The sequence below is a fragment of the Schistocerca serialis genome, chromosome 6 (assembly GCF_023864345.2).
Source record: "Schistocerca serialis cubense isolate TAMUIC-IGC-003099 chromosome 6, iqSchSeri2.2, whole genome shotgun sequence".
Lineage (NCBI taxonomy): Eukaryota > Metazoa > Arthropoda > Insecta > Orthoptera > Acrididae > Schistocerca > Schistocerca serialis.
This window is the reverse complement of record NC_064643.1, coordinates 625,241,034-625,253,916: the sequence shown is the minus strand read 5'-3', so window position 1 is coordinate 625,253,916 and position 12,883 is coordinate 625,241,034. Positions and strand designations below refer to the sequence as shown.

The 12,883-nt window shown below is 42.0% G+C and overlaps 1 protein-coding gene across 1 annotated transcript in view; it reads left to right on the top strand.

Annotated features, from left to right (window-relative positions):
* Positions 1-12,883, top strand: part of LOC126483874 (uncharacterized) — a 300,856-nt gene that overhangs the window by 202,559 nt on the left and 85,414 nt on the right. The window contains exon 2 of the mRNA XM_050107119.1: positions 1,785-2,089. Coding sequence (XP_049963076.1) covers positions 1,785-2,089 — 305 coding nt within the window. The remainder of the gene's footprint in view (positions 1-1,784; positions 2,090-12,883) is intronic.

The window sequence follows — 12,883 nt, the reverse complement described above, 5'->3', positions numbered from 1 at the left end:
CGGAAGAAAACGCGCCGCCGCAGGATGATGATGCGCCGTGTCCATGTCACCAGACCACAATTGTCGCGATTGTTTGAAAAACATTCTGGACAACTCGAGCGAATGATTGCGGCTCCCAGATCGCCAGACATGGGACATAACTGATTGTAAATCCGCACCCGTAACGCTTTCGAAATAATGGACGGCTGCAAAGACAGGTGCCTAAATACACTACTGGCCATTACAACTGCTACACCAAGAATAAATGCAGATGATAAACGGGTATTCATTCGACAAATATGTTGTATTACAACTGATATGTGATTACATTTTCACGCAATTTGGGTGCATAGATCCTGAGAAATCAGTACTCAGAACAACCACCTCTGGCCGTAATAACGGCCTTAATACACCTGGACTTTGAGTCAAACAGAGCTTGGATGGCGTGTACAGGTACAGCTGCTCATGCAGCTTCAACACGATAGCACAATTCATCAAGAGTAGTGACTGGCGTATTGTGACAAGCCAGTTGCTGGGCCACCATTGACCAGAGGTTTTCAGTTGGTGAGAGATCTGGAGAATGTGCTGGCCAGGACAGCAGTCGAACATTTTCTCTATCCAGAAATGCCCGTACAGGACCTGCAACACGCGGTCGTACATTATCCTGCTGAAATGTAGGGTTTGGGATCGAATGAAGGGTAGAGCCACGGGTCGTAACACATCTGAAATGTAACGTCCTCTGTTCAGAGTGCCGTCAATGCGAACAAGAGGTGACCGAGACGTGTAACCAATGGCCCCCCACACCATCACGCTAGGTGATACGCCAGTGCGGCGATGACGAATACACTCTTCCAATGTGCGTTCACGGCGATGTCACCAAACACGGATGCGACCATCGTGATGCTGTAAACAGAACCTGGATTCATCCGAAAAAATAACGTTTTGCCATTCGTGCACCCAGGTTCGTCATTGAGTACACCATCGCAGGCTCTCCTGTCTGTGATGCAGCGTCAAGGGTAACCGCAGCCACGGTCTCCGAGCTGATAGTCCATGCTGCTGCAAACGTCGTCGAACTGTTCGTGCAGATGGTTGTTCTCTTGCAAACGTCCCCATCTGTTGACTGAGGGATTGAGGCGTGGCTGCACGATCCGTTACAGTCATGCGGATAAGATGCCTGTCGTCTGGGCTGCTAGTGAATCTAGGCCTTTGGGATCCAGCACGGCATTCCGTATTACCCTCCTGAACCCACCGATTCCATATTCTGCTAACAATCGGTGGATCTCGACCAACGCGAGCATTAGTGTCGCGATACGATAAACAGCAATCGCGATAGGCTACAATCCGATCTTTATTAAAGTCGGAAACGTGATGGTACGCATTTCTCCTCCTTACACGAGGCATCATAGCAACGTTTCACCAGGCAACGCCGGTCAACTGCTGTTTGTGTATGAGAAATCGGTTCGAAACTTTCCTCATGTCAGCACGTTGTAGGTGTCGCCAGCGGCGCCAACCTTGTGTAAATGCTCTAAAAAGCGTCATTTGCATATCACAGCATCTTCTTCCTGTCGGTTAAATTTCGCATCTGTAGCACGTCATCTTCGTGGTGTAGCAATTTTAATGGCCAGTTGTGTATTTCTGCAGGGGACTTCCAGCGACATGTTGAGTCCATGCCACGTAGTGCTGCTGCACTACGCCAGGCGAAAGAGGGTTCGACACCATGTTAGGAGGTATCCCATGACTTTTCTCACCTCGTTGTAAAAGGATGGCGTTATTTTAGGTTCTTACAGTTGTGTGGTGTGTTGCAGTCCCGAACGGGCAGGTGACGGCTCGGCCGGAGCAGCTGCAGCGGCTGCTGTCGCTGGAGGCGGGGTCCGCGGTGGGGGCGGCGCGGCGGCCCAGCTGCCGGCCGGGGGCGGCGTCGGCGGCGGCGTCGCGGCTCAAGGTGCCGCTGCGCTTGCTGCGGCTGCTCCTGCTCGCCGTCGCACTGCCCGCGGCGCTGGTGGCGGCGCCGCTCTACATGCGCTACCGCATCTACGGCGACCAGCTCTACCCGGCCGCCGCCTCCGACATGCGCGTCATCGACGCCCGCGTCTCCACCACCTGGTGCCAGGTCAGTGCCCTCGTCCCCGCTCGAGCCCTGGTCAAGCAGCCCGCCGTAGTCCCTATGTGTGGCAGCATTCAGAGTGGTTCGACTAGAGTTACCAAACCAGGTTAGCTCGGATTGTGGGGATTTCAAGTCACCCGATGTTAAATTGTTACTAACAAGGGAACCTCCCCATCGCACCCCACTCAGATTTAGTTATAAGTTGGCACAGTGGATAGGATTTGAAAAACTGAACACAGATTAATCGAGAAAACAGGAAGAAGTTGTGTGGAACTACGAAAAAACTAAGCAAAATATACAAACTGAGTAGTGCATGCGCAAGATAGGCAACATCGAGGATAGTGTAAGCTCCGGAGCGCCGTGGTCCCGTGGTTAGCGTGAGCAGCTGCGGAGCGAGAGGTCCTTGGTTCAAGTCTTCCCTCGAGTGAAAGTTTCTTTATTTTCGCAAAGTTGTGATCTGTCCGTTCGTTCATTGACGTCTCTGTTCACTGTAATAAGTTTAGTATCTGTTTTGCGACCGCACCGCAAAACCGTGGGAACCGAAAACATTTGATCGCAAGGTCATAGGTCATCCGATTCCTCCACAGGAAAACACGTCTGATATATTCTATACGACACTGGTGATGGCATGTGCGTCACACGACAGAAATATGTTGTCGACCAACCTAACTTGTACACTTGGCGAATGGGTAAAAAGATTCTTCTACCTTGCCCGATTTAGGTTTTCTTGTGGATGTGATAATCACTCCCAAAAAAGTGATGAAAACGTAAGTTTGTCACATAAACTGCAACAAATGAATGCAACAGTTTCACAGTCTCACATTTTCCCCTGTTCTCTGTCAAAACATATGTTTTCAACGTTTTCAAATTTTTCCGTGTGTAGACCGTCAAATCCTGCTTGTGTCCAAGCAAATCTGAACACGTCCTGGAATTTTGGAGAGCGAAGTTGATTTGTGTGAGTGCCTGAACTTTGATAATTGTCTGAAAATAAAAAATTAAATTTTTCATTCGAGGGAAGACTTGAACCAAGGACCTCTCGTTCCGCAGCTGCTCACGCGACCACGGCGCTCCTGAGCTCACACTATCCCTGATGTTACCTACCTTGCGCATGGACTACTCAGTTTGTATATTTTGCTAATTTTTTTCATAGCTCTTCACAACTTCTTCCTGTTTTCTCGATTGATCTGTGTTCAGTTTTTCAAGTGTGTGTGTGTGTTTGAGGTTTACGGGCGCTAAACAGCGTGGTCATCAGCGCCCACAGTTTTTCAAGCCCTATCCACTGTGCCAACTTATAACTAAATCTGAGGGGGGTGCGATGGGGAGGTTCCCTTGTGAGAAGAGTTGTGTTCACGCGTTGCACGGCTGCCGCAGCCATCGATGGTGAATTCGTGCGATGTTGGAGTTTATCGCCGTCGCGCCGACCGAACCCGAGTTCAATCAGGTTGAGTCTTTGCCTACAGAACGGGACGTCACTCACTGTACTCTATAAAAGCGCAGTAGCTTATTACTTACTTTGTTTGATCGAAACTAGTGAAGCGTTTACTAAGTGCATTTTACACGTGGGTCTATATACAAACATTAAGCTACTGCATTTTTAAGGAACACAATGAGTGGCGTTATATATACAGGGTGTTACAAAAAGGTACGGCCAAACTTTCAGAAAACATTCCTCACACACAAATAAAGAAAAGATGTTATGTGGACATGTGTCCGGAAACGCTTAATTTCCATGTTAGAGCTCATTTTAGTTTCGTCAGAGGTATATATATATATATATATATATATATATATATATATACCTCTGTATCTACATTATTCCGTGGTTTATTAAGTTTTCAAATTTATACTGACTTTTTGATCACACGGTATATATATATATATATATATATATATATATATATATATATATATATATATATGAATTTGGCCAGCTATGGACCGCATACAACTTAACACTTATGGTGTTTCTTTTTCTTCCATTCTTCCCAGTACTTCTTCATTTTCTCGCCAACTGCTCGTCTCTGCTCATCTGCCCACACTCTCTTGGGTCGAGGTTTTGGCTCATCTTCTTCATAATTTGCGTTTTCTATAAGTAGCCTAAAGTGATTCCTGCCCCGTATTATTTCTTCTGTAACACCTATTTTGTTGGCGTCTTTCTTTACTGCTTCTATCCATCCTATAGTTTTTCTCAGCTCACTAACGTAATTAAAAATTTTCTTTGTAATCCGTGTTTCTTCCATTCTTTTTAAATGTCCATAAAATTTTAGCCGTCTCTTCCTCATTGTATCTGTGATCTTTTCTATATTTTTGTATAGGTCTTCATTTCTCCTTTTAATCCTCCTATTTTCCTTGTTTTTCTCAGGACCTAGAATTTTTCTTAGTATTTTTCTCTCTCTTTTTTCTAGTTCTCTTAATTCATCTTACTTATTCAATGTTAGGCACTCTGATTCATACATTGCTTGTGTCCTAATAACTGAATTATAATGTTTAATCTCCGCCTGTATGGATATTGATTTCTTATTGTGGTAATTTTGTGTTAATTTATATGAAAATTCTAACTTTTTTTATTCTTTCTTTGTTTGTTGTGTTATCCAGTCCATTGGCTTGGATCCAGTCCCCCAGGTATTTGAATCTATCAACTATTTTAATTTTTCCGTACTTTGTTTTCATAAACTTTCCTGTATTATGTTTGTGTTCTATATACTCGGTTTTTTATAGGATATTTTTAACCCAGTCTTTTCAGCAATCTCGTGTAACAGATCAAGCATAACTGTTGCGTCTGTTCGGTTTTCAGTTATCAACGCCATATCATCCACAAAGGCTAAACATTTCACTTCAAATTTGTTCTTTCTTTGGCCAATGCTTATTCCCTTTGTGCCTCTGTTTTTTAATGTGCTTTCCCATGTTTTTACTATTTTATCTAAAACCAAGTTAAAGAGAATATATATACAGGGTGATTCACGAAGATATGAAAATATTTTAATATGTTATTCTACAAGTAAAACCAAAGAAAAATTCTTTTAAACATAGGTTCGCAAATGATTAGTTACGAAGTTATGACTAATAAATGATTTTTCCTGAAATTTAGCAACTGCGCTAATACGAAGCCATCGCAAAACTGTACGAGGATAAAGTAAAGCACGATTTCCATTTATTTTGTTGTTATTGGTCTGGAGAATCTAATAAAACATGTCCCAGACGTGTATCTGCAGTAGTATTCCGGAACATCCACAGAAGCAAACATTATTGTTGATGTGGTCCTCAGTCCAGAGACTGCTTAGTGTATTCATCTCTTGGTCTCCCTCTACGATTTTTACCATCCACCCTGCCCTCCAGTACTAAATTGGTGATCCCTTGATGCCTCAGAACATGTCCTACCAACCGATCCCTTCTTCTAGTCAAGTTGTGCCACAAACTCCTCTTCACCCCAATTCTATTCAATACCTCCTCATTAGTTTTGCCATCTACTCATCTGATCTTCAGCATTCTTCTGTAGCACCTCATTTCGAAAGCTTCTATTCTCTTCTTGTCCAAACTATTTATCGTCCATGTTTCACTTCCATAAATGGCTACACTCCGTACAAATACTTTCAGAAACGACTTCCTGACACTTAAATCTATACTCGATGTTAACAAATTTCTCTTCTTGAGAAAAGCTTTCCTTGTCATTGCCAGTCTACATTTTATATCTTCTCTACTTCGACCATCATCAGTTATTTTGTTCCCCATATAGCAAACCTCCTTTACTACTTTAAGTGTCTCATTTCCTAATCTAATTCCCGCATCATCACCAGATTTAATTCGACTACACTCCATTATCCTACTTTTGCTTTTGATGATGTTCATCTTATATCCTCCTTTCAAGACACTGTCCATTCCGTTCAACTGCTCTTCCAAGTCCTTTGCTGTCTCTGACAGAATTACAATGTCATCGGCGAACCTCAATTTTTTTTTTCTTCTCCATGGATTTTAATACCTACTTCGAATTTTTCTTTTGTTTCCTTTACTGCTTGCTCAATATACAGACTGAATAGCATCGGGGAGAGGCTACAACCCTGTCTCACTCCCTTCCCAACAACTGCTTCACTTTCATGCCCCTCAACTCTTATAACTGCAATTTGGTTTCTATACAAATTGTAAATAGCCTTTCGCTCCCTGTATTTTACCCCTGCCACCTTCAGAATTTGAAAGAGAGTATTTCAGTCAACATTGTCAAAAAATTTCTCTAAGTCTACAAATGCTGGAAACGTAGGTTTGCCTTTCCTTAATCTTTCTTCTAAGATAAGTCGTAGGGTCAGTATTGCCTCACGTGTTCCAACATTTCTACGGAATCCAAACTGACCTTCCCCGAGGTCGGCTTCTACCAGTTTTTCCATTTGTCTGTATAGAATTCATGTTAGTATTTTGCAGCTGTGACTTATTAAACTGATAGTTCGGTAATTTTCACATCTGTCAACACCTGCTTTCTTTGGGATTGGAATTATTTTATTCTTCTTGAAGTCTGAGGGTATTTCGCCTGTCTCATACATCTTGCTCACCAGATGGTAGAGTTTTGTCAGGACTGACCCTCCCAAGGCTGTCAGTAGTTCTAATGGAATGTTGTCTACTCCCGGGGCCTTGTTTCGATGTAGGTCTGAAACGAGTTAATTTTCTGTATTGTTCAGTGAAAGAACATAATAACAACAGTGTAGTAAAATGAAGGTCAACGGCCTAGTCGCACTGGTAATACCAGTTCCCGTCAGATCACCAAAGTTAAGCGCTGTCGGTCTGGGCTACCACTTGGATGGGTGACCATGCGGTCTACCAAGCGCTGTTGGCAAGCGGGCTGCACTCCGCCCTTGTGAGGCAAACTGAGGAGCTACTTGATTGAGAAGTAGCGGCTCCCGTCTCGGAAACTGACTTACGGCCGGGAGAGCGGTGTGCTAACCACATGCCCCTCCATATCCGCATCCAGTGAAGCCTGTGGGCTGAGGATGACACGGCGGCCGGTCGGTTCCGTTGGGCCTTCCAAGGCCTGTTCGGACGGAGTAATTTAAGTGAAGCGACATAGTAACTGTCGTGGTTTGTAGATAGTTTGGCTCTGAGTACTATGCGACTTAACTTCTAAGGTCATCAGTCGCCTAGAACTTAGAACTAATTAAACCTAACTAACCTAAGGACACAAATCCATGCCCGAGGCAGGATTCGAACCTGATACCGTAGCGGTCGCTCTGCTCCAGACTGTAGCGCCTAGAACCGCACGGCCACTCCGGCCGGCGTTTGTAGATAGTTCATGAAATAGGGATGCTTTTCAAAATTTACGACAGAGGAATATACCGATATGGTGTTTATTTATGGCAAATGTGTAGGTAATGCTACGGCTGCAGTTAACGAATATCGCGTACGTTATCCAACTCGGACGATTCCGAATGCACGAACCATTAGCGAAGTAGTTCGAAAGTTACGCCAGACAGATTCTCTACCTAGCGTACATAATCAGTACGAGCGCTCGATACGTGAAGACGATGGTGAGGATATTATGGATGCTGTTCAACGTAGCCCGGGTACCAGCACATGTATCTCTCAACGATTAGGCATTTCACAATCCAAGGTATGGCGTACACTGAAGTACAATAATCTGTATCGGTACCATAAACAAAAAGTGCATCATTTACATCCGGGAGACCTTGCCCTTCGCTTGGCAAATGTGTAGGTAATGCTACGGCTGCAGTTAACGAATATCGCGTACGTTATCCAACTCGGACGATTCCGAATGCACGAACCATTAGCGAAGTATTTCGAAAGTTACGCCAGACAGATTCTCTACCTAGCGTACATAATCAGTACGAGCGCTCGATACGTGAAGACGATGGTGAGGATATTATGGATGCTGTTCAACGTAGCCCGGGTACCAGCACATGTATCTCTCAACGATTAGGCATTTCACAATCCAAGGTATGGCGTACACTGAAGTACAATAATCTGTATCGGTACCATAAACAAAAAGTGCATCATTTACATCCGGGAGACCTTGCCTTTCGCTTGGAGTTGTGCAACTGGTTAAATACTAATCGGCGGTTACACAAATAGATTTTATTTACTGATGAGGCACAGTTTACTCAAGATCGTATAAACAATTTACATAACGAACACGTATAGCTTCAAGCAAAGCCACATGCAACAGGCCGCTCGGGGTGGCCGAATGGTTCTAGGCGCTACAGTCTGGAACCGCGCGACCGCTACGGTGGCAGGTTCGAATCCTGCCTCGGGCATGGGTGTGTGTCATGTCCTTAGGTTAGTTAGGTTTAAGTAGTTCTAAGTTCTAGGGGACTGATGACCTCATAAGTTAAGTCCCATAGTGCTCAGAGCCAGAGCCACATGCAAGAGTGCATCGCAATTTCCAGCAGTGATTTGGCATAAATGTGTGGTGTGGTATAATCAACACACACTTTATTTGACCATTCTTTTTCCCAGCACGTCTAACTCGCGAGACGTACTTACAACTCCTTCAAGAAGAAATGTCCCACTATGTTGAAGATGTTCCATTTGCTACGTGATTGCAAATGTATTTTCAACGTGACGGCGCGCCTCCACATTTTACCAACGACGTTACTACACATTTAAATGAACATTTTCCTCAGTAATGGGTTGGTCGTGGTGCTTCATAGATGAAAGACATGGTTTATGAGAACAAAGTCAATTATGACTGCAATAGACGAATTTAAGAACAATGCTGTGGAACTGAAACGAGCAACAAAATCTGTTCATACACATGCAGCTAAATGCACTGAACTCGGTGGAGACATGTTTGAACATTTATGGTGAACGTATTGTGAAACTGTATGTACATTGTACAGCTTCCTTAACACGGAGCTTTGTTACATTAATTCATGTGTTCTATGGTAGTAATAAAAGTGGATTATCTGACACATTCATACAGTTTCAGTTAACGTTATTACCATCATTTTTCCAAAATTAAATTCTCTACAACTTACGTTGAAAACTTTGTGTAACTGTCTGGAATTTAAAAAACAGTTTGGGCGAAGTAGTTAATAAATTAAAAATTTTACGAAATTACGTCTTTGCTTCTCTGGAGATTCTGGAAAACTACTGCAGATACACGACTGGGACATGTTTCATTAGACTCATCAGATTAATAACAACAAAAATAAATGGATATCTTTCTTTACTTCAACCTCGTACAGTTTTGCGATGGCTTCATATTAGCGAAGTTGCTAAATTTCAGGCAAAATCTTTTATTAGTCGTAACTCCGTAACTAAACATTGGTGGACTTATGTTTATATGAACTTTTTTTTTAGTTTTACATGTAGAATAACACATTAAAATATTTGCATATCTTCGTGAATCAATATATATATATATGCTTACTTTGATATCAGATTATGCTTGTCAGAAAATAAAAAGCAACTTTTCAGTTTGATCGCCGGTTTCAAGCAAACTGCATAGACCCTAATGAAAGAAATAAACGCTGTTAGAATTTTCCTATAAACTCGATTAGGTTACCGTATTTTAAAAGAAGTTACAACCAGAGTAGATGCGAAGGTGGCAAATGACGACGAGCGTTAATTTAGCCTTCCCTACCAGCTTGGTTTGAACAATTTTAGGCTCAGCTCTGTTTATGGAACGCGCTATCTTGGGTTGAGATTGTTACTAACTCGAGTGAATGCGTTGCACGGCGGGCAGTGCTCGGTTACGGTTTGTTTCGCGCTATTGTGGCCGGCAGGAAAATAGGGCTTCAAGGTCATCTCGCCGTCTTACAGCATTGCCAGTTTTTTTTATAGTGATAATTTCAAATGTTCATAAAAATTTAAAAAGATATTGGACAACTCTATTTTTAGTCTAGAATACGATGGAGTACTTTCCAAAAGAAAATTCTCACTAACTGCTTGGGGAAAAAAATGAAAATTAACGTAACAAGAAATTTTGGAGGAAAATAAATATTTTCTTCAACCTTTGGTAATTGGACTGAAAAAAAATATGAACATCCTCAAAGTTTACAGATGCGTATGCTGCATCTTTTATATCGGAAACATAAAAGTATTCTGAGATAAAAAAAATAAAATATTATAAGAGGTGTGAAGCTGAGCCGACTGCGTAGCGAAAAGTGTAATCGCTGATGAATTTTCGTTTTGTAGGACTGCGAAGAAACTTCCCGCGAGGAAGTTGTCAAGAAAATCACAAAATTATTTTTGGTAACATTTCAGACGTCATGTCATGACATCGTGTCATGTTGGATAGGAGGCACTGCTAGAAGTAAGGCTGTGAGGGCGAGTTGTGAGTCGTAAAGGTAGCTCAGTCGGTAGAGCACTTTCCCGGCGGGGAAAAGGATCACAGGATGGATATCGGGTCCGACACACGTTTTGGTCAGCCAGCAGGTTCCAAATCAGAGCACGCTCCGCTGCAGAGTGATAATTCATTCTGGCATCAGCTGCTTGAAAGAGCCAAAAGGCTTTGGTCCGTGGAGGAAATGAATACAAAATGCTAAACACAGCTTCTTTTGAAGAGCAATGTGGCAGAGGGAGGAAAGCAGTTGACCCGACGTCTGTTGAAGATTTCGGTCACAGCATATTTTCGCGATATTGCGTGCGCAGCAGCGCACCAGCCGTTGTAGGCCGTCGCCAAGAGCTTTGTTCGGACGGCTCGCTTTAATTTGACCGAGAATATTTTCTACTTCCGGAAAATATTTTACTGGCAGCTAATATTAAAAAATAAACATAGTCTTCGTCATTGCATCCATCATTCAAAACGTCAATATACGCTACGCAAAAGTAATTGTAGTTATTTTGAAGCCAATATTTTCACTGAAGTCGAGCAAAATATTTGTTCGAAAGGTTTTGTGAAACCCAAGTTTTATCTAAATTTGCTGTAAGCCTTTTTATTCTCAGCACGCAATACATGCTTGGTACACAAAAACCTCGTTCTTACTATTGCAAAGTCCCTGTCTTGTGTTACTAATTTCGCCCATCATTACAGTTTCTGATTAAAAATCCAAGTGGGAGGAGAAGACATTCCATTGAAGTGACTGGCCAGAATAATCAGATTTATCACGGACATTATTCTGTATTTCTCTAGCCATCTGATACCATCCTCTGTCATACTAAAGTAATACAATTCTACGTTCTAGCTTTTTGTAAAAGTTGTCAAATATCATAGATTTCTATGCTCTTCTCAGAGAATCAGATTAGGTGCTGGGACTGTTCTGATGTTACTGCACTGTTTATTTGTATAGTCCATACAGAAGCACCACAACGTTTTGTCATTTTATGAACTGCATTACTCTTACTACGAAACAGCCAATAAATCCTTCTATGGAAAAAGGAGTTAAATTTCGAATGTACAAGTAAAGCAAATGCAGTAAGATCATATCCGAATGTAAAGGCATTTGATACAGGTTTTTAGGAAAAACTGTTGTTAATTAATGCAGAATTGACAGTCTTATTTTAATTGACAGTTACTGTCGAGTAAACTAATCGCCACCACTTGTGACAAATTTATCAGACGTCTACTGTAAGGGAAAAACATTCGCAGTATGTCCTCTATAACTGAAATGAATAGACCAACATTTAAATCAAGTTAGCTTCTTTCATAGACGGCACTTACCTAAACTGAAGGATCTTCTGGCTCCGTGCCTTCAGATTCACTGTCGCTTGTTTCAGCCACTTGTGTCATCACAGATTCCACCATGGCGTCTCTTAAACCCTGGTTCAAGAAATCAGTTTCTTGCAATGCTTCTGAATGTTTTACACACCTCTACCAGTCCTGCTGAGTAACATTGTCATGAGTTTCGTGTGTTAGCTTTTGGACATCAGCAAGTCTGAAAGTAGTGTTTCTTTTTGCTACTTCTCGCTTTACTTTTGCCCATGTCAATTCAATGGGATTATACTGGCAGTGATATGGTGGTAGACATACCACTTGGTGTGCCATTTCGTTTGCCAGTTGATCTAATTCGTAAGTCTTTTTCGCACCTACGATTTCTTCCTTACATTCTTTCTCTTAACCACCCCATAATATGTGCCTTGCGCCAATTTGAACGTGGCAGCTTTTCTATCTGAATAGAGTGGTAGTTGGCGTTATCCATCACGATAATTGACCCTTCTTCCAGCGCAGACAATAGTCGAATAAACCAATTCTTAAAAACTTTCCAGATTCCAACTTTGTCTAATTATTAGTTACAGAGAAATTTACAGTTCAGCTAATACAAAAAACTGTGCAGTGCGGGTGTTTGACCCACTTAGATAACTGCACAATAACAATACTTGAAATAACCCTTTGTAACATTGTTGCATTGTAGCTAAGTTACCCACACAATATTGAACTGAAATGTTCTGTAAATTTGAACATAATGCTTCAAATACTTTTACAAAAATAATACTTCCTTCTCCATGAAAAGAGAATTAGTAGGGTAACCTGAAAGAGTTTAATTATTGAGTCTAGTCTATCTAGATACCTAGTAAATAGTGTACTTTGTTAGGTCCTCTCATTCTTTCTTGAAGTCCCAGGCTCCTGTTCTTCTTCTTCGGATACATCTTCACCAAATAATAAGTCCATATCTATATCTGATCTATGGTCATCATATAAGGAGTCTGAATCTGAGTTGAGAATAGTCAACTGGCTGTTGGATCTGTTTTCTTTCTTTTTTTGGCGTTGATGTAACAAAATACAATATTGCAGTGCCTACAGAAGCACGATTCATTGTTTCTTCCGACAAGCATGCATGTCCGAAGAAACAGACACAGCGGTGACAACAGCTGCTATGAAATACATGACATGTATTCGTATTTGTGAATATGGACGGCTTT